General features: G+C 49.7%; 1 protein-coding gene across 2 annotated transcripts in view; it reads right to left on the minus strand.

Annotated features, from left to right (window-relative positions):
• Positions 1 to 377: 377 nt before the first annotated feature.
• Positions 378 to 27,432, minus strand: part of ADAMTS2 (ADAM metallopeptidase with thrombospondin type 1 motif 2) — a 312,393-nt gene continuing 285,338 nt past the window's right edge. For both annotated transcript variants that reach the window (XM_049874524.1, XM_049874525.1), the window contains 7 exons: positions 25,542 to 25,708; positions 24,231 to 24,390; positions 22,074 to 22,206; positions 21,075 to 21,282; positions 20,531 to 20,660; positions 19,569 to 19,658; positions 378 to 4,525 (listed from right to left, as the gene is read on the minus strand). In XM_049874524.1, the coding sequence (XP_049730481.1) occupies positions 4,071 to 4,525; positions 19,569 to 19,658; positions 20,531 to 20,660; positions 21,075 to 21,282; positions 22,074 to 22,206; positions 24,231 to 24,390; positions 25,542 to 25,708 (1,343 nt within the window). In that variant the 3' untranslated portion in view covers positions 378 to 4,070. The remainder of the gene's footprint in view (positions 4,526 to 19,568; positions 19,659 to 20,530; positions 20,661 to 21,074; positions 21,283 to 22,073; positions 22,207 to 24,230; positions 24,391 to 25,541; positions 25,709 to 27,432) is intronic.

Below are 27,432 nucleotides of genomic sequence, written 5' to 3' on the forward strand. Positions count from 1 at the left end.
GAAATTCAAATTTGACTAAGTTTAATTTTTTTTTTCTTTTGGCAATTCTAATTTTAGGAGATGGGGGTAGTGGTAAAGGAGAAGAAGGTATTTGGAGATTCTTTATCTGTTTCCTGAACTAAACAGTTTAGTTGGGGGCTCTTGGCTAAGTCAGGTCACTGGTGGGAGAGCAGATTCCATGCGGAGCACTGGGGTGGGTGCCTCTTGCTCTTCACAGGGTCCTGAGTTGAGCAGCCACAGCTCAGTACCTATGCTCCCTCACCCCAACCTCTCGGCCTTTGGAAGGCAACCCACAAGTTTAGGCTGGGGTGGAGAGCAAGTGTAGTCAAGATAACAAACAACCTCAGACAGGATTTGCAAAACAGACATTTTGACTTTAATAAGTTATAAAATTAAGGAATCAAATTTTACTATACATCAAACACGTATTGATTGCTGTCGTCAGCAAGATAAAGTGTTGTGGTTTGAGTTCAGCACCGTGGTGATTCAGTATGGTAGGTACCTGTCATACAGGAGTAAGAGAGTCATAATGCTTCATCAGATAAAGATATTGCTATTGAGCACCATTTATATATGAAAAACAAAACAAAACCATAAAATACTAGTGAAAGGCTTATACAAGAAATTCCATGGGTTTACCAAAAGGGATGTCAGGGTCAGTCCCAAAAATCTAGCATGAGTTTCACCCACAAACTGAGAAGTGGCTCTCAGTCACCTCAACTGATTTCCCAGTGCCGCAGAGTAAAGGACCTCTTGTTCCTCAGCAGACACTTGTCTGCTTCCTCTAAGCTCCAGGGACACCTCAGACACAGAAGCTGTCTTTGGAGGCTGAGGACTGTTTTAAGCCAACTCTACACCTGGTCCTGTGCTCGAAAGAGATTTGACACAGTTTCTCAGAGCCAGGTGAACTCCGTGTGCCTTGGACAGAGATCTCTGAGGACCATCTAGTTCTGGGGAACTCTTGGACGTCTGGCCTAAGCACTGAATATGACACTTGGGGCCAAGCCAAGCTGGCCTACAGTTCCTAGAAGGCATCTTTCTCCCTCCAGTAGAGGACAGGGACCCATAGGAATGTCCCACATACAGCCTCTCCTTGAAGGCTTCCAGCCCCTGAGACATGAAGCCCTGGTTTCCAGGGATTTGGGAATGGAGTATTCACCTCCTACAGCTTCCTGGTGGGGTAAATAGAGTAATACCACCTAGCTGGTGTTAGTCCTGTAAGGAGCTCTGGCGGCACAATGGTTAAATGCTTTACTACTAACTGAAAGGTCAGCGGTTGAAACCCACCAACCACTCTGTGGGAGAAAGATGATGTGGCAGTCTGATTCCATAAATATTTACAAAGTTGGAAACACTATGAGGCAGTTCTACTCTGTTCTGTAGGGTTGCTATGAGTTGGAATTCACTCAAAGGCAACAGGTAGGTATAGTTTCAGTCCTTTACTCCTTCCGCCTTCTAGGACACACCCAAGCAAGAAATGTCCACTCCTTGAGTTTGTGAAAGGCACCAACGACCAAGGGTTCAACAAATGAGGAAAGCAGTGGGATCCTTTCCCAATTATAGACAGGCAGGATTACAAAAGTGCTAAGAAGTGATTCTGTAAAAGAGAGCCAAAAGCATTTTTCCAGTTTTGTTCTTAGGGGCCAGCAAGCTCCTTTGAGACAGTGTAGGGGCTTGTGTGGAAAATGCTAGCAGCAGGGGGTGGAGGGGTCATTATCACCCTAGGGGCGTTCACCAGTTTGAAAGTTAAGCATCAACCCCAGAAGTCCTTCTTACTGTTTCCTGCACCCTCACTTTGTTTCTTAGACCACCCAGACACATATGCAGGTTCAGACAAATATACTTAGCACCTCAAAACTCAATACAAAGTCACCTTTATGGTATTACCTGAGCCTAAGTGTTCTCATCCATACAATGGGGAATTTGATAAGAAAAAGTGCTAAGATCTATGACTGGTGAGAATATAAAGCCTCTAGAACTTTCCTAGGCATCTAAAGCTTAAGAATTATGTGTCAAGCTAGGCCCAGCTAAGGAGCTAATGTGCCCCCTGAATCTTGTAATTTTGGGAAGTTTAAGCTGCACGTTCACAAGACGTTGAATGAAAAGTTACCCATGCTTCTCCCACACACCTCCTCTTTCCTCCTGTTTCTAATTCTCATCTTGCTCACAAAACCAAACCCACTGTGGTCAAGTCGATTCCGACTCACAGCGACCCTGTAGGACAGAGTAGAACTGCCTGATAGAGTTTCCAAGGAACTACTGACCTCTTGGTTAGCAGTTGTAGCACTTAACCACTACGCCACCAGGATTTCCCTTGCTCACAAAGCACCATTATAATGAAAACAGAGGGTGCCAAACAAAGTTTGGAAAGAGCAAAAGAAAGGAGAGACCGTCTCTCCCACCTCTCACCCTGCCTCCCAGCAGAGAGTATATCCTGAAGTTTATTGCTGGATTCTGGAACCTCGGAGTCCCCTAAGGGTTGAAAGTGCAGGCAGCGCAGGAGAGCGGAGACTCCCAAAAGACTAGACAAGGAAAACCCACAAGTGAAGCTGGTTTTCAGGAGCAAACGTCAGTCCAAAAAACCCAGGGTCTCAGAATTTTGGGGCTTGGCCACCCTGGTGGCAATACTCCCTCAGCCCCTCTAGATTAGGAGATTCATGGGGCTTAGACCACTCATGGGACTTTCCCAGCAGAATGCATGCCTCCTTCATCCTTCTACTACACTTAGGAAGGGAAAGAACCTCTCTAGGAGAGCCAGCGTCTGAGGCCAGGCCAGCCAAAGGAGAGTGCTGGGGCCTTCCACCAGTGCCTGGGAGAGGGCAACCAAGGCCAGAGTTAGAGGTGGGGGGAGAGGCCCTGGGAAAGCCTGGGAAGAGCTCCCAGTGTTCCCTCCTAATGCAGGAAACATGGCCCACTGTTTAGATGTATCCTCAAAAACCAAAAAAACCAAACCCAGTGCTGTCCAGTCGATTTTGACTCGTAGTGACCCTATATGACAGTGTAGAACTGCCCGATAGAGTTTCCAAGGAGCACCTAGCAGATTCGAACTGCCGACCCTTTGGCTAGTAACTGTAGCACTTAACCACTATGCCACCAGGGTTTCCAGATCCATCCTCATGTCCTCACTTATAGGGTTCTCATTGCTTTCCTGGAAAAAAAATACACTGTAGCACAGCTCAAATTTGGATGAGATATTCATATGCAGTACAATATGAGCACCAAATGTGTCAGATGACTTTTCCTGTCTTTAATTAACAAAATCGCATCAGGCCAAGACTGAGACAGAGGTTTCAATCTGGTAATTGTAGAGCCTCACAGACTCCCAGAACAGACCCCTTTAAAATATTTTGAGTTGACCTTTAAAAATTTAGAGTTTTCACATGAAAATCTAGACATCTGACTTCTCCTAAAAAAGCAGACTATCTGCACATGGCAGCAATGGCTGGAGCTGACAACCAGCTCTAGAGAAGGGCATGGCTCTGAGGTTGGTCACAGTCCCTAAATGGATACTACACTCATCCTTGTCACTTGCCTGGCCCTTGAAGGCATTTAAGTTCACAACCTCCACTTCATTGTGCCCCTCTCAGTAATTGGTCAATTATTTAATAAATCACCATTTCTCCTAAGAGTCCCCATGGGGCTTTTTCCTTGGTCTGAGGATTTGTAGGAAGTGTCCTGGATATCCAAGAGGATTGTCACCACCAAGGAAAGGAAGATTTCCCAATCGCTGCTCAGAAACTTGAGGCAAATGGTTTCTCTCTCAGTTATCCTTCTTGCCCTCCCGTCACCGAAAGAGGTTGAAGAACCTCTGTATTCCTTTCCATCCAACACCTAAAACCCTCTTGGTGTTGGCAGTACAGGATTTAGACCACTTGTGGGTTGGAAAACTTGTGTGCTAGCCCAGTTGGCACATGCTCCCATATTTTTGATGTCATGCCCACTCTTTGTTTTCTCAAAACCTTTTGGAGTCAGGAATTTGGACTTCATCTTCACGACACAGGATTTGCTATCACATGGAATATCTCTATAAGCAAGAAAAAAAAAGCTATTGATGCTATCTTTCCATTTTATTACAACTTTCCGAGCATTTCTTTCTTCCGCATCTCATCAATGAGCTCTTGGATTCTTTGGTTTCTGGTCTTTTCATATGGGCTTGGCCGTTGAGGGATTAGGTTGGGTGGCTGGACTTCATCGTCCAGACTGTGGATTTTGTAGGGCACATCTACAGCATTTGTCTCTGGGTGATCCTCGGTGGCATTGGTGCTGGAGGCATTGAGCGGGACCTCCAGGGGGGCACCTGGCGTAGGCTGAACCTCCATGACTAGAGTGGGTACCAGGAGGGTGGGCATGAGCTCTTCAATGTCATTGTTCTTGCCAGGTGGTGGCTGTGTCCTGTCATCCATGTTGCTGATGTTGTACAGGTTACAGGACTTGCAGCAGAGCTTATTGTAGCCTGGGATAGAGCAGTAGCGAGACAAGACTTCCATCCTACAGAACATTGACTTGTCACCTTGGCAGCGGCCCTCTGAAAGAGAAAAGTGGGACAAATAACCACAAACAAAATAAGGGGGGGCCTTGTTTCGTCACATAGTGCAATTTGCTGAAAAAGGCATTTGGAAGAACCTAGAGACAGTGCAGAGGGAAGCGAGCTCACGCAGAACGTCTGTGCGGTGCAGTGTAAGAGCAGCGCCGGAGGAGGCCAGCATTAGGGACCCTTGCTCTGGAGTGCCACCATCACAAGCTGTGAGCAATGCTCTCCTTCTCCAAGTAGGCCCCAAATGTGGTTTTTTTGTTTTTTTTTTTTTCAGTATCCCTCAAAGTTTGAGACAGAAAAGAGACCTGTTCATTCTTACAGGGTGATTCCAAGCTCATCTTAGAGAACAGAACTTCATTGGATTCTCGCGTTTGACCACCCAGCGGTAACCCCAATGAAACTCCGTGGCTGGATTTAACTCTACGATAATCTATAAGCACAGATTATAGCAAAATTATACCAAAAAGAACCAATTCCTAAAACCCAAGACAGCAAATACCCAGGGATTAGCTGTGGCCTCACCATGTTCTGACATGGCTGGACCTTAATTGAAACACCAAGAGTTTAACATGCCCAATCCCAGGGCTCTGGTGTCTTAAAAGTGTTCCTCTGGTTTCCCTGAGACAAAATGACATTTTGGAAATGGGAGAAATGGAAGCTGGATTTGTGTACAAAGATACATTCAGAAGGTGAGCTATTATATAAAATTTCTATTCCCATAGCATGATGACCATACATTCTAAGTTTTCTGGAACAATCTTCATGTCTTTTAACTTAATTATATCAATAAATATGATCACCCAAATTTCAATTGTATTTGTTGTTATATATTTACAAGATTTTTCATCTAAAATCCAAAGTCATAAGGAAATCTATGTCAGTATGTATGTCCGGATTTGGATTCTATGGGACTCCCATTTCACAAATGTGGGTTCCTACCTCAGTAATTAATGTGACAACATTGCATCTGGTTAAAGATAGGGTACTAGCTATGGGGGAAAGAAATCAACATTTTCATATCCACCTGCTAGGGATCAGGTGCGGTACTAAGAATTTTACAAATACAGCGTCATTATCATAGCTACGCTTATAGCTCTTATCACGTATCAGACAGTTTACTTGCATTAACTCTATTCACACACCAATCTTATGAGGTGGGTAGTATTACTACTGCCATTTACTTTACAGATGAGGAAAACTGAGGCTCAGAGACAATAGGTAACTTGACCATGACAGTTATTTAAATTGTGTCTTATTCCCAAGTCCCTGCTTAATTTCCAAGTATACCAGAAATTCCACCCTGTGAGGGGAGTTCTGTTAACCCATTTTATAAATGAGAATATTGAGGATTACAAAAAATTGAGAATGCCCTCTAAACCACCTGGCTAGTGGAGCTTAAGTTTGAATTCCGACCTGTGGGAGTCCTAACTTTTCGACACTCATGCTTCTCAGACACTGGGGGCCTTGCTAACATGCAGACTCTGATTCAGTAGGTTTGGGGTGAATTCTAACAAGCTCCCAATGAGCCAATGCCCCTGGTCTGCCAGGACACCAGATCAGAGACACTGCCTTCAGCACCCTTGGGTGAAGAGGGTTGTGTAAGGACACGGGGGTACTCAAGATAGTTCTCTTTGGTTAATGAGCATATAGGCCTCTCTCCCCAGACCTCACGTCTTAGTCCCCAGATCAAATATTTTGACTTGTGGTAAGGGCGTGGACTCAACAAAATATTATTACTACAAATTCACATTCATAAGTTTTTCTTTCTTCATCTTCAGAAACTAGCAACTTCTCCTGGTACCTAACTAATCCCAGCATGGAGGAAGCCCTCTTCCTTCTGGTTTAATAGTCCAGTAAACAACAGATCTGGTCCGAGTCAGAGGGCATTTCTGGACAAATGTTTGGATTTGGGCACAGGCAAGGGCTTAACTCCCTGACTGGGCCCTGGGTCTAGCCAGTCTTGAAGGAAGACACTGCCCTGTGCTTGGAGCAGCCCCCCTGTCCACTATGAGGACTGGCCTTAGCCAGCAAGTTCACAGCAGACACTAGTCAGGTCATCTGGCCACTCTCTGGACACCATCTTGCTTCCCTCAAGCAAATTATTTGATGACCTCTGGAAACACCACAGGCAAGTTTTGGCAAAACATAGAAAGTGTGGATTAGACCTTTACGTAAAGATATGCACCTCATCAGGAAGAGAGAGGAGAGGCAGATGCTGGGAGGAGAGGGAGAAGGAGAGGGAAGTGGAGGGGAGAGGAAAGGAAGGGAATCATGGAGAGAAATGTAGGGGCGACGTCCACAGGTAGCTGGCTGCAGGGAGGAGGGAGAAGTGTGTGTCATACTGGCTGGGGATGGAAGCCCTAGATAATTGTCATGAGCTCTCTCAACCCCAGCCACACTCTCCCACTGGATCCTTCTATTCCTAAAGATTCTGCATGCATGTTCCTTCTGCTGCAGAGAAAGCCCCAAGAGAAGGGGCAGGGGTTGGATGCAGCCTGTTAGTTTACTTCCTCTGGCTCCAAGCATGAAGCCCCAGCCTGGCAGAGGCACCACAGCCACCAAAGGCTGTGACTTCTTAGCAGATATTTTGATTTCCTAGAAATCATAAACCAAAAAAACCAAAAAACAAAAAACAAACCCAGTGCCCTTGAGTCGGTTCCAACTCATAGCAACCCTATAGGGCAGAGTAGAAGTGTCCCATAGAGTTTCCAAGGAGCATGTGGCGGATTGGAACTGCCGACCTTTTGGTTAGCAGCCGTAGCGCTTAACTACTACGCCACCAGGGTTTCTGATAAAGGGCTTCAAATCCATCTCTTCTCTCAACCCATTTTCCTAGAGAATCAGCTGTCAGGGTAGACCTGGTCTAAGAGTGGGCCTTGGCCTGCCTGAGCAGCCCTGAACCCTCAGCAGAGGGGCCTGTGTCCCAGTCAAGCTCAGGCGGTCCACCTGTCTGTGTGCTGGGCCTGGGGTCAGCTTCCCTACCTTTTTGACTCACCTGTTTTCTTCTTATTCACAAGGGAAGAGAACCAAGCCTTCAGCAATGGCTCATAACCGAAGTAGATAGTTTTGAAGACTTTAATGCACCTTCTTCTCTCCTTAACCTCTGCAAACCCCAAATGGACCCAAGACCTCACCATTGCAATGACCATGGGCCCCTAAGGAAGGCTTTGCAGCAGACGCCATCTTTGAAACACACTTCGGAATGGATTAGCCCTAGCTGTGGACAAAAACCCTGGCCAGGGGCCCTCAAACTTTTCTGTGCCACACACCCATTTCGCATCAGGTGAAGCCTATGAGCCCCTGCTCAGAACTGCTCTTGGATGCACAAAATAAAATACAGAAGATTACAGGGGAAAGAAACTGTACTGTAATATAAACTTCAGATTAAGAGCCCCCAAAGGCTCTTTTATTGACTCAGCACTCTGGGCTTACAAAACACCTCCCTGACCTCAGCTCCATTGGAACCTTATAGCCCCGCCGCAGTAAAAAGTCTCATGAGTGAACTAAGGTTCCCAGAGAAGCAATGGTTCAGTCAAGTCATGTGTTTCCAAGGTGTCAGGGCCAGTCCTGCTACTGGGCCCTCTCCTGTCGGGGCTGTCTTCACTGACCCCAGATGTGGACTCCTATTCCCACCCAAGAGATCTGGTGGCAGGAACCAGACCTCTATACCAGGCTCACCAGGCCAACCTTCTGGAAGATAGTAATAACTGCTTCAGGACGGATTGGGTGTGAGGGAATGGACAGAACCGAACCCTCTTTCCAGGGCCTTAGCCATGTTTCAGGAGTTGGAAAGGACAGTGACAGACAGCAGTCACCCACTCACACATCTACTATAAGAGAGAGGAGTGGAGAGTGTAGCAACTTAGCTGGAGAAGGCAGGCTGATGCTGATCCTCCTCTGGGTTTTCAAGAGATGCAGGACAATGGCCTTTGACATAAAGTGCTTAGAATTTGTAAATGATGGTAACGCAATTAAAAAAAATTTAAATGTTGTGAGGGCCAACCAAACACATCCTCAGGGATGCTCAGCAACCTGCCAGTTTTTGACTTCCTGCTGCACTCTCCTCACCAGCTCAGGTTGGCCTCTGTTCCAGGAAGCTCATCTGAGCGGGAGGGAGGAGTTTGTCATGGATTGAATTATGTCCCCCCAAAAATGTGTGTATCAACTTGGTCAGGCCATGTGTGGTTGTCTTCCATTTTGTGATTGTAATTTTATGTTGAGAGGATTAGGGTGGGATTGTAACACCACCCTTACTCAGGTCACCTCCCTGATTCAAGGTAAAGGGAGTTTCCCTGGGGAGTGGCCTGCATCACCTTTTATCTAGGAAAGGTAAGCAAGCAGAGAGTGGGGGACCTCATACCACCAAGAAAGCAGCACTGGGAACAGAGCACGTCCTTTGGACACAGGGTCCCTGAGCCTGAGAAGCTCCTCAACCAGGGGAAGATTGAGGACGAGGACCTTCCTCCAGAGCCGACAGAGAGAGAAAGACTTCCCCTGGAGCCGACGCCCTGAATTTGGATTTGTAACCTACTAAAAAAAAAAAAACTGTGAGAAATAAATTTCTCTTTGTTAAAGCCATCCACTTGTGGCATTTCTGTCATGGTAGCACTAGATGACTAAGACAGAGTCCTAACCTGTAGTTCCCAACCAGCAATCCCATGGGAGTTGCCTGATGAGCCAAACCAGACCCAGGTTCTACCCACCAGCCTGCTGTCTCCAGGATCCCCAACTATCTCTTCTTGTGAAGTTTCACAGGTGACAGTCCAGCCCTAGTCTTTCACGATCTCTTTGCAACCCTTGACATCATCATTCCCCTCTCAAAATTTCTTCCCAGCCTTCAGACCATCTCCTTCTTGCTTTCCTCTCTTCCTTCAGGCCACTCTTTCTTGGCCTCTCTTGGCTCCTTGTTACCCACTGCTCTCTCGGTGCTGATGTTCCCTCAACAGCAAAGCCTCCTGGAACTACCATCTCATCCCCACATGGCTTCCTGACATCCACACACTGAGGTTCCATGCAGACATCTTCACCCAGAGCTCCTGTCAGTGCCCCAGATCCATCTACTCAAACACCATCTTCACTTGAATGTCCTGCAAGGACAACTACAACATGTCCACACTGACCATCCCTATTCCCTTTGAATCTATTTCTTCTCCTGGCTCTCCACCTTGCTGAATGATAGCACCATTCCTAGAAGTCAATGCCTCCTTCCTTCCTCCTCCCTCTTCATCCCTTCTCTCCAATCTGTCAGTAACCCCTGTGTAGCTGTCGAGTTCTCATTCTTTAGCTGCCCAAGTTCTGATTCTGACCCTGCCACTTGCCCAAGCATAAACTTGAACAAGTTCCTTCAATGTATTGATGTACACAATGGGAAAAATCACAGTGCCTAATCACTCCCAGTTATTCTGAGGATTAAATGAAGGAACCAAAAACAGATACATGGAGACAGGCACCAACCAGTTGCCACTGAGTTGATTTCAACTCGTGGTGAACCCCACATGTATCAGAGTAGAACAATGCTCCATAGGGTTTTCAATTGCTGATTTTACAGTAGTAGATCACTGAGCCTTTCTTCCGAGGCACCACTGGGTGGACTCCAATCTCCAACCTTTCAATTAGAGGTTGAGTGCATTAAATATTTGTACCACCCAGAGATTCCGATGCCACAGAGAGAGTATCAAATAGACTTGAGCTAGTGTCCAGCCCTTCCCCATCTTGTCTAGTTCTGGCTTCATTTTCTCTCTACTGGAATGTTCTTGTGACCTTATAACTGGACTTGCTGCCTCTTTGTTCCCGTCTTGACCCAAAATTTGTTACTGCAAACCACCTAAAAGGAAATTAAAAATTACCTAAGCTTGGCTAGGCTCTCCTCTACTTGACTGGCCTCATGTCATGCCACTGTTTCCATCCACCCCATGGCCCTGCCACATGGAGCTTCTGACCATTTCCCATACAAATTGTTGGCTTCATAACTTCAATGCCTTTGCATAGGTGAAGTCTTCTACTGGCATGCACACTGCTTTCCTTCTCACCCAAGAAACTGGCTGTCCTGGGTGTACCTTGAATGGAGAGTCCTGGCTACCACTCTCTCTCTTTCTGCATGATTATCCTCTCTGCCTGGCTGCTGCTCCAGCCTGTAATTTCCACTTATAGGTTGGTGACCCACTAATTTAGACCATCAACCCCAAACTCCCTGGAGCTTTGGGCTCATTTATACGGCTGCCTACTAGCCATGCACACTCCCTTCCCCAGCCCCTCAATGGGACTCAACACCTCCAACCCAAGCTCATGACCTCTGCTGGCTCCATCTGTCTTGGTGAATGGCCTACTGTCCTTTTAAGTGCACAAGCCAGACAACTGGACATTCCCTGACACTTCTCTCTCCCCTACCCCCATGCCCAGTCATCTCTAAGTCTTTAAATATTCCCTCCTCTGCAGTCAAATATGTCTATGTTCCTTTATCTCTCCCACCTGTACCCTGGCCAAGCTACCTTGGCTGCATCATGGTAAGAACTTCCTCTTGGGCCTGCCTATATTCATTCTTTCCCCCTCTTAGCTAGCTATCCTGCTCCAATAGAAATCCCATTTTTGAACTGAAGATGTGACCAAGTCCCGTTCCTGCTTGAAGCCCCTGCATTGCCCCTCCTTGCTTTCAGAGTGAAGCCTGGTCCCTATCACTTCTCCTGTCTCACTCAGTCTTGGCCCCCTCCCCCACTCTGCACTGTGCTCCCTCTGGCCACAGGGCCTTTTCACATACTACACCTCCCCTGTTCTTCCAGCCCTCCTTTCATCTTTAGGCTCAGCTGAAATGCATCTTCCTCAGGGAAGCACCCCCTGACCTCCTTTAGGTCGGTGAGTGGTCTCACGGTGCCCTGGGTCTCCCTGGTTGGCAAGTCTGCATTTAATTGTCAGGTAAGGGGACTCATGCCTGATTTTTCATTATCTTGAAATCTCCAAAAGGCGGAACCTGGGGCTGTTTTGCAACTTTTCTATTCCCAGAGCCTATCCCAGCGAATAAAGAATTCATAAGGATATAAATATGAAAAGATAAATGTGAATGATTGAGGAAGTCCCAAATGGGGAAAGAATGTGAGACAGGGTTAACTGTGCCGCTGACTGAATGAAAGAGCTTTTAAAAGATTATCATCTAGAAGTTGGGTAAACAGGAACCACACTCTATCGGGAGACATATAGGGTTACCTGTGCTCGTGGAACAAAAGAGCTTTTAAAAAGATTACCGTCTAGAAGTTGGGTAAACAGGAACCCACCCTGTCAACATGAGACAGGATTGGAGCAGCCCCTTCTTCTTTCTCCTTCTTACTGTCTGTCTAGTTCCCTTCTCCTTTGCAGGCTCCATAGACACAGAGGAGTAGAGTGTGACTGCTGTTTGACCTTCCTTAGCTCTCTGACTCAAGCAAAATAAAGCTTGCTGAAGATAAAGTTTGTCTTTCACATGTATGCTTACTTGGGAAAAGACAGGACCCTTTGTGTCAGATTGGCAATTGGTAACAAATGGACTTTAAAGTCATAAAGCTAGAGGTCGGACAGCACACACAGGCACGGACCACCAGAGGTAGACCCTAGCTTTGGCTCTGAGCTTCTCAGTGGCCAAAATAAGGAGGAAACACTCCTGGAGGCAGGATTCACAATGCAGAGAAGTTGAAAGAAATCAGTTGTCGGGAAAGGTTGGGTCTTGCTAATACTGAGATGCAGAAACATCTCAATACTATGCTGGCCTAGGTCTGGGGCAATCCTGATCATCAAAGCAGGAGATTCTGAGATGATGTGGCTTTCAGAGTTTTACAATAAAGCAGAACCTTTTCCACAGAAAAAACTGACACAGATGCTCAATATACAGACTGGGGACATCAGAGCTGTTCAAAATTGAGGAGCAGAGCCCCCTGTCTCACCACCAGCTATACCCACACCCTGCCCAACAGCCACTGAGGCTGAGTGCCTTGGAAACCACCCATCACTGCCCTCAGAAAAGACAGCAGCAGCTTTTCTTCTCACCAGGGGGCTTCTGATAAGAACTCAGTGCCATGGTCCTCTCCATAGCTTTGAACTGGGGCATGAGAAACACAGGCCGTGAGATGGCAAGGAGCCGAAGCCTCACCCTGGTGGGAATGCCACACTCCTGCCACATAGTTATGCCGTCTCCTGTCACCTGCGATTCTTCCTTCACATAAAAACAAGATTAGTGTTAAATATTCACCTGTATGTTCATTTCCACTGTTTGCCATTCCCACCAGGTTAGCAAACTATACCCTTCGGGCCCAATCCGTCCACTGCCCGATTTTGTAAAGTTTTATTGGAGTACAGTCATGCCAATTTGTTGTTGCCTAGGGTTGTTTTCCTGCAAAAAAGGCTGTGACAGAGTCTGCATGACTCTCAAAGCCTTTAATATCTGGCTCTTTATGGAAGGCATTTGCTGACCCCTGGTCAAGTGCATGGCCGTGTTCCCAGTGCCCGGATCAGAGCTTAGCACTGACCAAATGTTTTCAATTTCCATTTCTCACTCTCTGCTTTGTCTTGACCAAACTGTAGTCAGGCTTTTCTCCTCCCTACAGGCTCCTGAACTCTGCTGGTCCCCAAGTTTGGCCAAGTATTAAAAAAAGGCAGAAAGTGCTCCTCTTATACTTCCTGGGATTGGGCTGATGACAATGCTTGACTCTAAAACATCTGAACTTTGCCACCACCAGCCCCTATACAACTTAGATAAGACTCACAAATGCCCCTGGCTTACCTATGACAAGGCCAGACACAGATGCTCCAAATTCCTATTCTTTGCCTCATAAATGAGTAACTGAATTAAATGTTCCCACTGATCAAGGAAACCTTGGTGGCGTAGTGGTTAAGTGCTATGGCTGCTAACCAAGAGGTCAGCAGTTCGAATCTGCCAGGCGCTCCTTGGAAACTCTATGGGGCAGTTCTACTCTGTCCTATAGGGTCGCTATGAGTCGGAATCGACTCGACGGCTTTGGGTTTTTTTTTACTGATCAATCAGAGACAAAATTCTTGTTAACCAAGCTATGGTGAAGCTTCTCTCCTTCCTGTAAGTCCCTGAACTTTGGCTTCCTCTCAGCCTGAGCCAACACATAACCAGTAACCAGCTGTCGTAGAGTCGATCCTGATTGATGATGACTCCCCCATGTGTGTCAGAGTAGAACTGTGCTCCATAGGGTTTGCAATGCCTGATTTTTCAGAATTAGATCACCAGGCCTTTCTTTGGGCACCTCTGGGTGAACTCGAGCCTCCAACTTTTCAGTTAGCAGTTGAGGGCATTAAGTGTTTGTACCACCCAGGGACAATAAGCCAACATGCAGTCCCACCTTAAGGGTCCCTCCTGGACAATAGGTTGCCCTCAGCTTAAATCATCCCAGTTCTCCACACCTGGCTTTTTTTCTAGCCTTGTTTATTTCTGTCTCTATCAAAGAAAAAACCTTTTCCCCTGACTCCTGAGATCCTTGCTGATCCAATGGTCAGACCGTTCTCCTATTACAATAGGACCCTCTCCTTCTTTCAGTCTCAATTTGTTTTTTATCTGACAACACAAGGAAAGTGCCCAGTGAACAAGGAGCCCTAGGTCTACCCTACCAGAGGCAGGCAGGATGCAGCCCCAGACAGATGGGTTCCTTTCCATGGGAGCTGCCCTCAACCTGATTACATGTTAGGTTTCTGTGTCTGGTTAACTTTGAACAGTGGGCTTTCTTGCTTTAAGTTGTTAAAGATGAAAGTAAGTCAACAAATGAATAAATAATTGAGAAAGCCACTGTTCAAGAGCTTGGTTATGCTAATATTAGCCTAGAAACATTCCAAATTACTCATTATCAACCACTCACACCGACCATAAAGAAATCTCACAAGTATGCCAATTGTTTGTATATTTTTAAGTAATATCACTGATCAGAGTGCTTTCCAAGATGAGAGAGATGCAAATTATGCCAGCAAAGGGTTGAATGATAGGGCCTGAGCCACTTAGCATCAAAGGTTGTCTACCAAAGATAACAATTTCCACTTTATAACACTTGATTTTCAGCCATTTCCAGCAGTGATTAACCACAAAGACCCGTTGTCTTCCAGTGAATGACAATAAAACATTGAGAGGAAATTTTCATAAATTTAAGTCACTTGGGGGCCACTCTCAAGATCTTGGCTACATTTGAATACCACCTGTGTTATTTGCTTGGGAGTCCCCTGGTGGTGCAAACAGTTAATGTACTCGGCTGCTAACCAAAAGGCTGGAGATTTGAGTCTACCCAGAGGCGCCTCAGAAGATAGGCCTGGTGATCTGCTTCTGAAAAATCAGCCGTTGAAAACCCTATGGAGTACAGTTGTACTCTGACATACATGGGATAAACATGAATCGGAATTGAATTGATGGCAACTAGTTTTTTTTTTTTTTAAACTGGTATATTATTTGTTTGGAAACCCTGATGGTGTAGTGGTTAAGAGCTATGGCTGCTAACCACAAGGTCAGCAGTTCGAATCCACCAAGTGCTCCTTGGAAACTCTATGGGGCAGCTCTACTCTGTCCTATAGAGTCGCTATGAGTCAGAATCAACTTGACGGCAACAGGTTTGGGTTTTTTTGGTTTATTATTTGCTTAATAGTTTTAATTAACTCCCATTTTAGCTTAAAAATTATTTTAGAAGAAGATTTTATATTACTATTACTCATGGAGAACTAATGAGGTAATTAAAAACAAAAAAACCAAACCCAGTGCCATCGAGTCCGTTCCGACTCATAGTGACCCTACAGAACAGAGTAGAACTGCCCCATAGAATTTCCAAGGAGCGCCTGGCGGATTTGAACTGCCAACCCTTTGATTAGCAGCCTTAGCACTTAACCACTATACCACCAGGGTTTCCGAGGTAATTAAAGGTAACCCTAAAAATGAATATAAAGTTTCAAGGCATTTTAATACAACTTTTAAATTGCATTTTAGTTCATCAAATTCCAAGTAGATACTCCTGCCTGCAAAGCGCTGCATTTGAGAGAAATGAACAAGTGTTAGGGAGAAGCCAAAGCTAGCATCAGCACTAAGTAGGGCTTTCCCCTTGCAGTCATGATAAAGGATGAGGAGCATTAGGGAGGGGTGACTCAGTGGTACTTAAAGCCATGCAGACCTTACACTTGGGAAAACACTGAGGTGGAGAATCCTTCCTTCTCTTTTCTCAATAAAGGGATGCTGGCTCATGCACTCATTTCGCCCTTCTAAAGGTCATGTGGAAAACCTGGTGGCATAGTGGTTAGGAGCTATGGCTGCTAACCAAAAGGTCAGTTGGAATCCACCAGGTGCTCCTTGGAAAACCTATGGGGCAGTTCTACTGTGTCCTATAGGATCGTTATAAGTCAAAACCGACTTGACAGCAATGGGTTAACAGGTAAAGGTCATGCAACAAGGTAACAAAGTGGATGGCAATCAGACTTAACATCCTTGTATAGCCCTCTATGGCACCTTGGATGTCCCCTAGGTTGTAACATCCCCTGCCTGCTAACATTCCCTGGCTGTAAAGTCCCCTGGTTCTAACATCCACTAGCTGTAACGTTCCCTGGCGGTAACGTCTCCTGGGCTGTAAGGTCCCATGGCTGTAATGCCCCATGGCTGTAATGCCCCCTGGCCTGTAATGTCCTGGGGTGGCAGTAGTCTGTCTCCAGCTCCAGCCTGGGAGTACCTTTAGAGGGGACTCACTACTGATATATTCCAGAAGGCATGCCGGGTAGAACGAAGCGCTGCCAGACACATGTTCTTTTGCTTCTCCTTGTCCCTCTGAAGCTGTGATTTCTTTTAGGGGCCAGAGGGCTGGGTGGGTTGCACTCAGCCAAGGCTACTGTGACCCCAGAGGCTGGCCCTGAGCACTGGCCCCAGGCGCCAAGCCATCTCCCTCGCTCTGGTCACTATGTGTAGTGCTTTTTAATGGTCTCCATTGCTTTCTTACTCCTCCCTGCACAGCATCCCTTCTCAGTGCTACAGAAAAGGAAGAAGAGAGGGTCCCACTGGCAGGACCCACACAAGTCCCAAGTCAGGAGGGCCCTGTTGGACATGGGCCACTCTAGTCATTGTCAGCGAGGTGATTGGACACACAGGTCCCGTGGCTTCTGAGGGTAGACGCCAGGGACACAGCAGGCCTGGCTACATACAAACACATAAATGTGGCAGGCCAGGCTCTGGGGTTCACCGCTGCCTTGTCCTTCTCTCCACCCAGACTCTCCTGGGGTTGGTGCAGCCCTCACCTGGGACAGGCGGGCACTTCTCTCTTCCTGAACAGGTAGCCCAAGGCTGAGAACAGTGCCAGGGCAATGGTCTGGTGGTGGCTTAGGGCACAGTGTCCTGGAGCAGAACTGTTTCCACTGGCTCTGACCCCAGAGACAAGAGAAACCCATCCTGGACTATTTTCCTGGGAGGCACCCACCTAGGAGGAGAGAACCTCGAGGAGAATTAATCTGGCCAGGTGCTCATTTAGCACTAATGATTCAAAATGCCAAATCATGGTGCAATGTCTTCACAGGTTGCTGTTACATTTTGAAAAATGTTCCAACTGTTGTATCTCCATACAATTTAATATTATTTCAGTGATCAAAAAAAATGAGCTATCAAGCTGCAATACAGGGAGGAACCTCAAGGCATATTGCTCAGTAGAAAAGCCAGTCTAAAAAAGGTGCCTACTGTATGATTTCAACTGTGTGACATCCTGGAAAGGCAAAACTATAGCGATACTGGTTGCCCGGGGCTCAAGGGTAGGAGGAATGGATGAACAGGTGGAGCACAGGGCATTTTTAGGGCAGTGAAGCTATTCTGAATGATACTGTAACGGTGGAGCAATGGCATTATGCGTTTGTCAAAACCCAGGGTACTACATTACCCAGAGAGTGAACCCTAACATAAATGCTAGACTTTAGTCAATGTATCAGCGTTGGTTCATCAGTTGTAACAAATGGACCAAAGGCATGCAAGAAGTTAGCAAAAGGAAAAACTGTGTGCCATGGCAGAGGGGGTATATGGGAACTCTTCCTACTTTCTGCACAATTTTTCTGTAAACCTAAAACTGGTCTGAGAAATAAAGTTTATTTTTTAGAAATGCCTGGAGGGTAGCCGGGAATATGCCTTAGTGTGGGAGGGCCCCTAAAGAACTAGTGGCGGGCAAAGGGGGTAATAAAGTCTTTTGAATCAGAAACACAGTCCCTAGTGCTCCAGACTTAAACCCCAAGACTCTGCAGTGTGATGGGCCATGAGGTGGAGAGACTCAGCCATTATCTTGCCAGACCCAAACACCCAGTTTTACTGAATTTTTATTGAGTTTATTTGTGGGATGCATGACAGGAAGTCTTTCAACCATTAGTAAGAAAAAAAGTCATTTTCACAATCACTTTGGCACACACGAACGGTTGTCTTGTTAAAAAAAAAAAGCAACGACAATGGAAACTATATAATACGTCATCAAGTACATACAAAACACTAATAAAATATCCCTGAAAAATCAAAGTGCATATAGACAGCACAATGCCCAGGACTGGATTGCACCTTCCCGGAGTCCTGCAAGTCCCTCACATGGCCTGGTCCACGTTGGAAATTAACAGTCGTGAGGATTAGTATATTGTTACACACCGAGTATTTACATAACAGTAATTAGTGCCGTGGGGTGGGGGGAGGGATGAGGCTGGCGCAGCACGAGGTCCAGCAGGGATGCCATATTTACTGTGGGGGTTGTGTGGGGCTGACAGAATGGCAGGTCGGAGGTGCTACATTGGTTACAGCTAAGGGCCCAGGTGTGTCACCCTTCCTGCGTAAGGCAGCGCCATCAGAGCCTCAGGAGCTCCACACAACAGTCAGCGCCGATTGGCCCTGGGCCGCCTGGGCTTTCTCCCAGACGGGCTTAGTGAGCGAGCCTAAGGCTCCGCTCAGCGGAAGGAGCAAGACCATGTGGACTTGGAAACTTTGTCCTAAAAAGGCAGATGAATGGGACCATTCCCTAGACCTTCGCTGCCTTCCTCCTACCTGGATCTTGTGCTGCTCGCTTCAAGCTCCCCCTCTGATTCGGGAGCGAGTAGCCAATCCTGTTACCTTTCAACTTTAAGGCATTTTCTACATAGTTTTTCTAAGCAAAAAAGCAATAAAAATTGAGGTAATTCTGAGTTGTTCACACTGGTAGGTAAGCCACATCCACATGAGACAAGCTCTCACTCGCTCTCCCGTTCTTGCAACCCTAGGGATGGGGTCAATGTGCGCACGACGAGGAAAGGCCATTGGGGCTAATGGACACAGAGTGGAAGTTGTGGCGTGTCTCCGGTGTCCCACTGGAGGCACATGTCCCTCTGCCTCCTCCATTTGACCTGAACCCCTGAGAAGACAGGGAACCGGGGTCAGGGGGCTGTGTAAGTGGATGCAAGGCCAGACGGAAGCAGGCCACAGTTTAACGAATCAGAAGGAAACACAGCATTGAGTCAGCAGCAGCAGCAGCGGCGGCGACGGCGGCGACGATGGCGGCAACAGCGCAGGAAAGCCCCCGACACACCGTCAGAAACTGGGGGCGAGGTCACCTGGCACTTCAACGCACAACTGTACACCCCGAGACCCCCTCTGGCCTCGCCTCGACAGGTCGCCGTTTGAAAGGGGAGAGGGGCGGCTTCCCCTGTACTTCCGAACTGCAGGTTCAGCCTGGAGGGACGTAGTCCCACAAGGCGGTCACCATCGCGAAGGGGTCACGTTCACACGCCGGCCTCGGGCACCTCCAGCACCACAACAGATCTTTGCCCCTTTACAAGCCATCGCCGCCCGGGTCCCAGCCCCTCAAGAGAGGCCGGTGTCCCTAGGCCCCGCCTTGGCGAGGAGCCGGCCCTGCCGTCAGGCGCAAGCTCGGAAGGAAACAGCCGAGCACTGAGGCCCGGGAGGAAAAAAATTCACCCGAGAAAGAACTCAGAAAAAGTCAGGGGAATTTTCCATAGAAAGAGAGGAGAGTAGCCCAAGGCAAGCTCCACAGGGCGCAGGGCATGCACGAGAGGAGGGCAGAGGCAGAGTTATAAACGGGCCGGTTACTTGACGATGTCTTGGCAATGGGCACATCGGGATCTGCGCGGGATAGCCACTGAACCACGTAGTTTTTCTTGGAAGGGTCAGAGATGTTTCCTGGAGGGAAGAGAACAGGACTACAGGCGCTGGGGCACAAGGCCCGGCCTCCCCACCCACACCGAGCTGCCCAACAACTCCCGGAGCCCTGGGATGGGGCCACAGGATAGACCCCACCCAGCTCCTCAGCATGGTGTCCAGGCTCTTAGAGCTATCTCCTGCCTCCTCCCCCCATTGTACCCTGGGGTTCAGCTACACCACATCTCTCACTTCCCCCCGAAGCCTCTCTCCACCCGTCCTGCTCCCCACCCTCTCAGCCTGGTGATCCCAGCTCTAAGCAACACCCTAACTGCCCCCCCCCCCCCCCGTAGACTCGGACAGGGCAGCACGGTGGGATTCTTGAGGCCCCTGGAGCCAAGCGGGCTAGCGTGAATCCTGGATCTACCCTCTCAGTTGTGGGGCAGGGACCTGACCCCACCCCACACCCAGCTTCTTCCACTGTGGAAGGGAATGGTGGTGGGAGCTCCATCTTGAGCTGCTGCAGGAACCAAAGGAAGTGAGGCAGCGCTTTGCTAGGGGTCTGGCTGTCCTACTCACAGGGTATCCCCTAGTCAGCTGAGTCCCACTCAGCAGGTGTCAGGAAGGCAGGACCAGGCTGAGTCAGCGCCATCTCCACTGCCTTCACTAGCCCTGAGACTGCGCACAGAAATGTCAACTCCTTCCATTTCCCACCAGGAAAAGGTTCTGGCCTCCACCCTCCAAAGGCCCCAGCCCTAGTCCTGGCCCCAGGGCTGCATGGCTTCTCCTTCAAGGTCTCGGATGCCCAGTCTGTCCAGTTGAGTGGCAGAGCTGCATGTGCCTGAACCAGTCCCTAGCATTATCTCGTCCTGGATCAGCTGTGTGCCTGGGGCCCAGGGCAGCAGAGCGCTTACGGGGACAAGGGCCAAGCCTGCAGATCCGAGCTGTCTCTGGCCGCTCCTCCCGGCAGATGCCAAAGCTGTCATCCGAGGTTCGGCAGAGGACTGGCCGCTCCTGGGTGCCGTTTCCACAGGTCACTGAACACTGTGGGTGGGCAGAGTCAGCCAGTTAGGAGTTACTCCCTTGCTCATCTCTCCTCTTGCAAGCTGGACTGGCCTTCTAGGCTGCACCTCCAGCCTCTGAGATGCAGATCCCAGGACTCCCCTAGCACACCGTGGTCCTGAGCATCCCATCATGCCTTGCAGCCCAGGCTGCCCTCAGTTTCCTGGGGTGCACACAAGAGTCTCTGACCCGTGGAGTGAAGACAGTGTCTGCTGGAACTGAGACCACATTTCACCAGGATTCTTGAAAGAGCACTGATCACCCTCTGGTGCCCTGAGCAAAGGGATGTGGCCCACGGGAGCAGCTACGGCCAAGCCCCCATGTCAAAGTGAATGTACTGGCCACCTCAGTCCCACCCAAACTTTTATGGGGGTCTGGGGTCAGGGGCCTGCTTACCTGGGACCAGGGCCCGGCCCGCCAGTGGCCAGGACAGAGCTCGCGGTTGCAGGCCCGGCGGCCCTCCGGCCGTGCGTCGTTGCAGTGCTTGGTGTGCACAGAGCGGTTAGTGTTGTCATGCAAGGGCTGGATGCAGCGCACCGAGCGAGCCTGCATGCCCGTCCGCCCACAGCTCTGGCTGCATGGCTCCCACTCACCTGTCACCCACCTGCCAGGGCAGAGCAGCATGGTCAGCCCTCTGTGGCCCCCAGGGGCCAGCCAGGCTGTGCTCTAGAGCCATAGAGACAAGGCAGCCTGTTCCCCAAAAGATGTACATCTCCTAGTTCTTAGAAAGTGTCAAGTAGCCTTTGCCCCTAAACAGAGGGGACACTAGGGCCCAGTTGTCCCAGGTCCTGTGGGTGATGAATCCCTGTGTGTCTACCCTGGGAGACCCTAGTGGAGCAGGTGGCCACGGAGGTTCCAGGCCTGAAGAGCTGGATGGGCCTCATGCCAGCCTTTTGCTGATGTCACAAACCCTCCCAGACAGAGTGCGGATGCCCTCAGCTCCCCAGCCCCCAGAGCCCCACCTGCCTCTTTACCAACCGTCTTCGCCCCTCAGCCCTGTGAGAGGAACCTGGACTCAGAAATGCAGCCCTGCCTGCTGAGCCCTGGGCTGAAGGTCCAACCGAAGTCGCCTCCTGAGCTGCTTAGGAAACACCTGACACAAGATGGTGAGCAAGTTCTTCCTGTGCCCTCTGAGCCTCAGGTTCCCCCTGAGCACTGCCATCTGTTGTCATTTCTAAGATGCACATCCCCACTTGGCAGTTGGCAGGGCTGAACTGAGACACTCCTTACAGGCTCTTCGACTCTGTGAAGCATGGTGAGAGAAAGAGCCCCTCAAATGCCTCAAGGTGCCCAGCCCAGAGCTGCTCAGGGGTGCTAGATGCTGCACCTCCTTCCACAGGAGCCTCTAGTGGCCTCTAATAGGACCCAGGCAGGTGGGGGAGGCCCAGCACTCACACAGGCTGAGAGCACTCCTGTGGGTTGCAGGCACGGCGGATGGCTTTGGGCTTCGCCACAGTATCGCAGAAGTCACGGTGCACCATCTTGTGGTCCAGCCTCCGGCGGCAGCCATACTTGGTGAACTGTGATCCTGAAGACAGAGAACGTGGCAGCTCAACTGGGTCACCTGAACTGGGTGTGGAGGGGCTGGTTACCCCTCCCCATCCCTCAAGCCTGCTTCCCTCCCAGCCCTAAAGGTGATATGGAAGGTCAGTGGAGCATCCCACCTGAGGCTGAGAGCGTGAGTGTGGGCATGGGGGGGCTAACTTCTTTCCCTTTGCTGGCTTCCTGGGCAGGGCAGGAGGCTTCATTTCCTCTCCCATCTCTTTGTTATGTACTGTACCTTAAGCTAACATGCATAGAGGACTTGGGTGGGCCAGGAGCTGGGTGAACACTGGTGGACAAGGCCCACAAAGCACCTTCTCCCATAGTCTACAGCAGTGGTTCTCCACTGAGGGTGGTTTGCCCTTCAAAGAACATTTGATAACACCTGGGACATTTTTGGTTGTCAACAGTAGAGGTTGCATAACAGGCCACAGATGTTGTTAAACATCCTACAGTGCACAGGACAGCCCCCCACAACAAAGAGTTATCTAGCCCCAAATGTCAACAGTGCGCTGGTGGAGGAAGCCTGCTCTAATGAGTCAGACACAGACTATAACCGGCAGGCTGGCCCTGTCTAAGGAGTCTTGAGGGCCCTAGGAAAGGAAAGACAGGTGGTGCTGAGTTAGTAGAAACACAGCAGAAGGGATCATGGGGGGAGGACACAGCCACAACAAAGGCCCTGAGGGGGCAGCCTGGAGCATCCAGGAAAGGCACCTCAGTCAGATGGTCAGAGTCTGGGGAGTTAGGGGTAGGACACTGAATGGGGCTTGAAAAGTGAGCAAGTCACTAGGGCCTCAGAGGCCACAAAGAGAATTACAGTTTTTTGTTTTTTTTTTAAATTCCCAATACGGTGGAAGCCAGTGAAAACTTTGATACCAGGAGGGGATAAGGTCTGCTTTGCTCCCTTAAAAGACTACTCTTGTGGGAGGAAGGGGACTCACAGGGCCAGCTGGGTTTTTTTTTTTGCAACAATCCTGGCAACAGAGGACAGTGATGGTGCCAGGGCCAGGATGCCAGCCAGGAGGATGGGAATAGCTAATGGGTCCAGGAGATGTACAGGAGGAGAGGCCATAGGATGTGCTGGTGGAGGAGTAAAAGTGGTGTGCGGGGAGGGCTGGGGCTGGAGGCACAGTGGAATGGAACACCAGAAGAGGAGCCTCCATCACCTAGGTGGGGAATGGGCTCCCTTTGGTAAATTCCTCTGTGCCCCCTAGGTGTGGCAGCCAGAGTAGCATGTGAAGGAGCTTGTCCTGCCCTCTGCCCCATTCCCCACACTAAGCTGTCTCCTCTCATCTTTCGCTCATCCACCTCCAGGAGCAGGGGTCACACTGACCTATCAGAACTTCCGATCCACCTGTATGTCCCACCCAGCCATGAACTTGTTGAAGTCTAGGGCAGTTAGGACCCCTCTGCACCAGCCCTGCCCCAAGAATGCTGGAGAAGTCTTTCTGAACTAGCAGAGAGGGACCCCTCCAGCCCTGGCCCCTCCACTTGTTCCCAGCACTGCCTGAGGCTCACAGTGCCCCTGCCTTCCCAGTGTTTGGTATCATCCATGAAGTCCCCCCACCCTGACCTCAGCCAAGCAGTCCCTTCCCACACACTGTGCAGGCCCCACCATGCTGGCATCCTCAGTGCCCCCATACCCTTCTTGCTACCTTTGGCATCATGCCCCAAGCACTTGCCCCTCCTGCCCACCCACTACCTCTCCCAGGCCAGGTTGGGCCCTGTTCACATAGGCAAGGGTATCTTCTCACACCCTGCACAGACTCGGACTCACCAGCCTTGGCCACAGTCAGTGGGGCCATCTGTCTGCTCAGGAAGCTCCTTGATCACCAGCCCTCTGGCCCCCCAGGACCCCACCAGGCTGCTCGTTTCCCTGTCCCAGCATCACCCCACAGCAGCCCCACTCTGTGCTCCTGCTCATGAGGGCTCACCACAGGGCACACCCCACCTCTTTCTGGTCACCCTCAGGCCCCCCAACCCAGGGACCCCAACACCAGGAGCCCTAACCTCCGCCACAGGGCTTGGAGCAGGGGGACCACTTCTTCAGCGCCCACTCGTAGTTCATGGAGTCCTCTTCCAGGACGTTGTTGTCATCGACATTGAGCGAGTCCTCGTGGATCATGTATTTGTAGGTCAGTGAGATCCGGCTGTCTCCCTGCGGGATGACCTGAGCCCATCCCGAGATGGTGTGAATGTCAGCCCCACTCTCCATGCCGCTTTGGTGGCCAGTTTAGAGCCATTCAGAAAGCCCAGCCCGAGGTCCCCCTCCCAGTTGAACTGGTGACAGCTCTCACAACCTGCCTCCACTTTCCTAAGCTTCCTAATGACCGTTGTTGGTGAAGGATAAGAAAGTCTGCTACCTGTCTGCTTGTAGGCAAAAGGAAGTTCCACCAGCTGCCTTCTTGTCTCCCTCTCTGGCTCAGAATTCTGCCCTGAGGCACAGGCACCCTCTGGGCCCCCCACTCCCGATAGGACCCTAAGGGTGTGTTCAGTGGGGCTCGCACACTCACACAGGGCCAAGTGCACAGGCAGGTCACCAAAGACATTTTGAGGGGCAGAAAGGTCGTTGCCGATGAGGTGAGCAGAGTGGCCCAGTGTACAGGAAGCACACCTGGCCCAAGGCCACACCTGCTGTGCAGCTGTCTGCTCACATATGGAGTTCAGAGGTCTGGGTGCGAGGAAACCCAGTTACCTAGGGGGTGGGAGTGCTAAAGAAGACTTTAGCCTTATCTGTAGTGTTTTAGTTTTTTACAAAATAAAATATAGTACTTAGGCAATGAAAATTAATTTTTAAAAAGTGATTAGAAAATCCAGCCCCCTCCTGACTCCCCATAACCAGGGGTGTTACCACAACCCCATAAGCACAATCTCTTAGGCTCAGAGATCTGGGGTCCAGTCCTGCCTGGGGATGAAACCCAGTGTGATCTGGGCTAGTTGTCTCCCTTCCAGAGCCCCACCTGTCCCTTCCCCAGTGTTGCAGGGTTTAAATGTGATAGCAGACACGAACAAGCTGTGGATGTCATTCTCATGGGGGGACAAAAACCATTAGAGGACAGAGTTTGTCCGAGGTCATTGGGGGTCAGTGGTAGAGTCCAGAGCTCAGACTCATGACCCCATATCCATTCCTTGCTCTGACATGGAGTTAGAGACCTTGGTTCAAAGGGTTAGAGGGGTTGCTTAAAGTATGGCCTGGAGGGTGCAGGGAGGCTCAGGGTCTCTCAGAGCCCCTCCCCCTCCCTGCCTAAGTGGCCACTTTCACCCCTGCCTGGGTAGCCCGGTGCCTCTGGGGGTGGAAGACAGGCATGAGTAGGGGCTCACCAGGACAGTGATGGTGCCGTGGAGGGGGCCCATGGTCTGCAGTGTCTCCCGGTCATCCTCATTTCGGTACTCCCACTCCACACCCATGGCAATGAAGGACTTGGAGTTAGGATCCAAGTTGTTCTCTTCATTTAAAATGAACTTGCCTGTCTCCAGGTTCTTGACGGCTGAGAATGGCAAAAAGAGGCCCGCCCCCCATGGTCACCCAAGGACAGGATTCAGGCTCTCAAGGGTAGGCCAGCCAGGGTATGTTGGTTTGGGCTGGTGGGGAGACTTCTCAGTCTTAAAGACTTCTAAGACCTAACCTTTGTGCCACTGTAGCGCAGAGGATTCTGAGCAGAGGCCTTCACCTCTCCCAGCTTCCCTTTGCCAGGGACCTGTCCATACCACTGACAGCCCAAATAGTTTCTGGAGCCCTGCCCCACCCTCTGCCACTCAACTGGACCTAGATCTCCCTGCATTTGTGCCCTTTTGGACAGACAGCACCTATTCTGGAATCTGCCCCCACCGGGCACTGGAAGCCCAGCTCAGCAGATATCCAGGCCTATGCAAGGGTGCTCATGGGCATTAGCGATGGCTGCCCTACCTGTGACCAGCCATCTTGGGCAAGCTGGCAGGGAGGCATCTCCAAGGGGTGCAGGGCATGTGTTGGACACCAGGGCATAGAGCCCTGGGAAGCTCACATGCAGAGTAGGGGGCTTCCTGCCATGGAGGTGAGGATGGTCCAGCTGAAAAAACCGGGTCTCCCCATCCCTTCAGTAGTTGTGGCCTCACCCAGTCTCTACCCATTACTCGTGTTGGAGAGGCCTGGCCAGATCAGGAGGACCCATGCAGCCACTGGATGTCCAGGAGAATGTCTCAAAACCAAGAGCCTGGCTTGTCAGGAAGCCACACGTTCCTACAGCACGGAATATGGGCTCATGGTAGGACTCAATGTGATTCTCAGGGGCCCAGACCTAGCACGGAAATCATGGGTCACAGAGTGAGAAAGCCATTCTATTCACATGTCTCCCATGATCCTTTGTCCACATCATGGAGAAAGTTTCAGTTTGGTGCCAACCAAACCAAACCCACTGCTGCCGATGCAATTCTGACTCACAGCGACCCTACAGGGCACAGTAGAACACCCCATAGGGTTTTCAAGGAGAGGCTGGTGGATTCGAACTGCTGACCTTTTGGTTAGCAGCCATTGCTCTTAACCACAGCCACCAGGGCTCCAGTTTGGTGCCAGTGGACCTTTAACTGTAACACTTACTCCCTTTTTGGCAGAATGCACAGGCCTCAGGCTCAGAGGCTTGAGTCAGAAACAGTGTCTGAGTAGAAGTGTCCTTTTCTCAGGAATAGATTTTTACGTTTACCTTCTATTTAAGTAAGTGGTGCTTATTTTGCATTTAGGCGAATAAATTAAAGTTTCTGCTTAAAATAAGTGAGAAAGAAAACTGAATATGAGAAAGGGGTCATGTATTTGCCAAGCATTGGAGGGGGTGTTGGATTAGGGCATTTGGGAGCCCCTGACCCAGTCCTAGCCTCCAACACTGCTGATGATGAGGGGGCCCAGACTGGAGAGAGGGACTTGTTCAGGGTTCCCCAGTGGCCCCACATCACTCTGACTTCAGCTTCATTCCCACCCAGGAGGTAGAGACAGGATACCTTCAAGGGGTGAGGGGTACGGATGGGTGAGGCCACTGAGAGGGGTCCCGGGGCAGCCTGGGCGAGTATAGACCTGGTAGAGGCCTGGTAGCAGGAGTGACCAGGTGGGAAGGGGCACCCAGAGTTGTTGGAACATCCAAGTTTTCAAGAGATGCCAGACATTGATATTTTATGTGGAATATCTTGAGGTTAAATTCAAGCTAACTGAAAATATTTCTATACTGCCTGAGCCCATTAACTG

The sequence above is a fragment of the Elephas maximus genome, chromosome 2 (assembly GCF_024166365.1).
Source record: "Elephas maximus indicus isolate mEleMax1 chromosome 2, mEleMax1 primary haplotype, whole genome shotgun sequence".
Lineage (NCBI taxonomy): Eukaryota > Metazoa > Chordata > Mammalia > Proboscidea > Elephantidae > Elephas > Elephas maximus.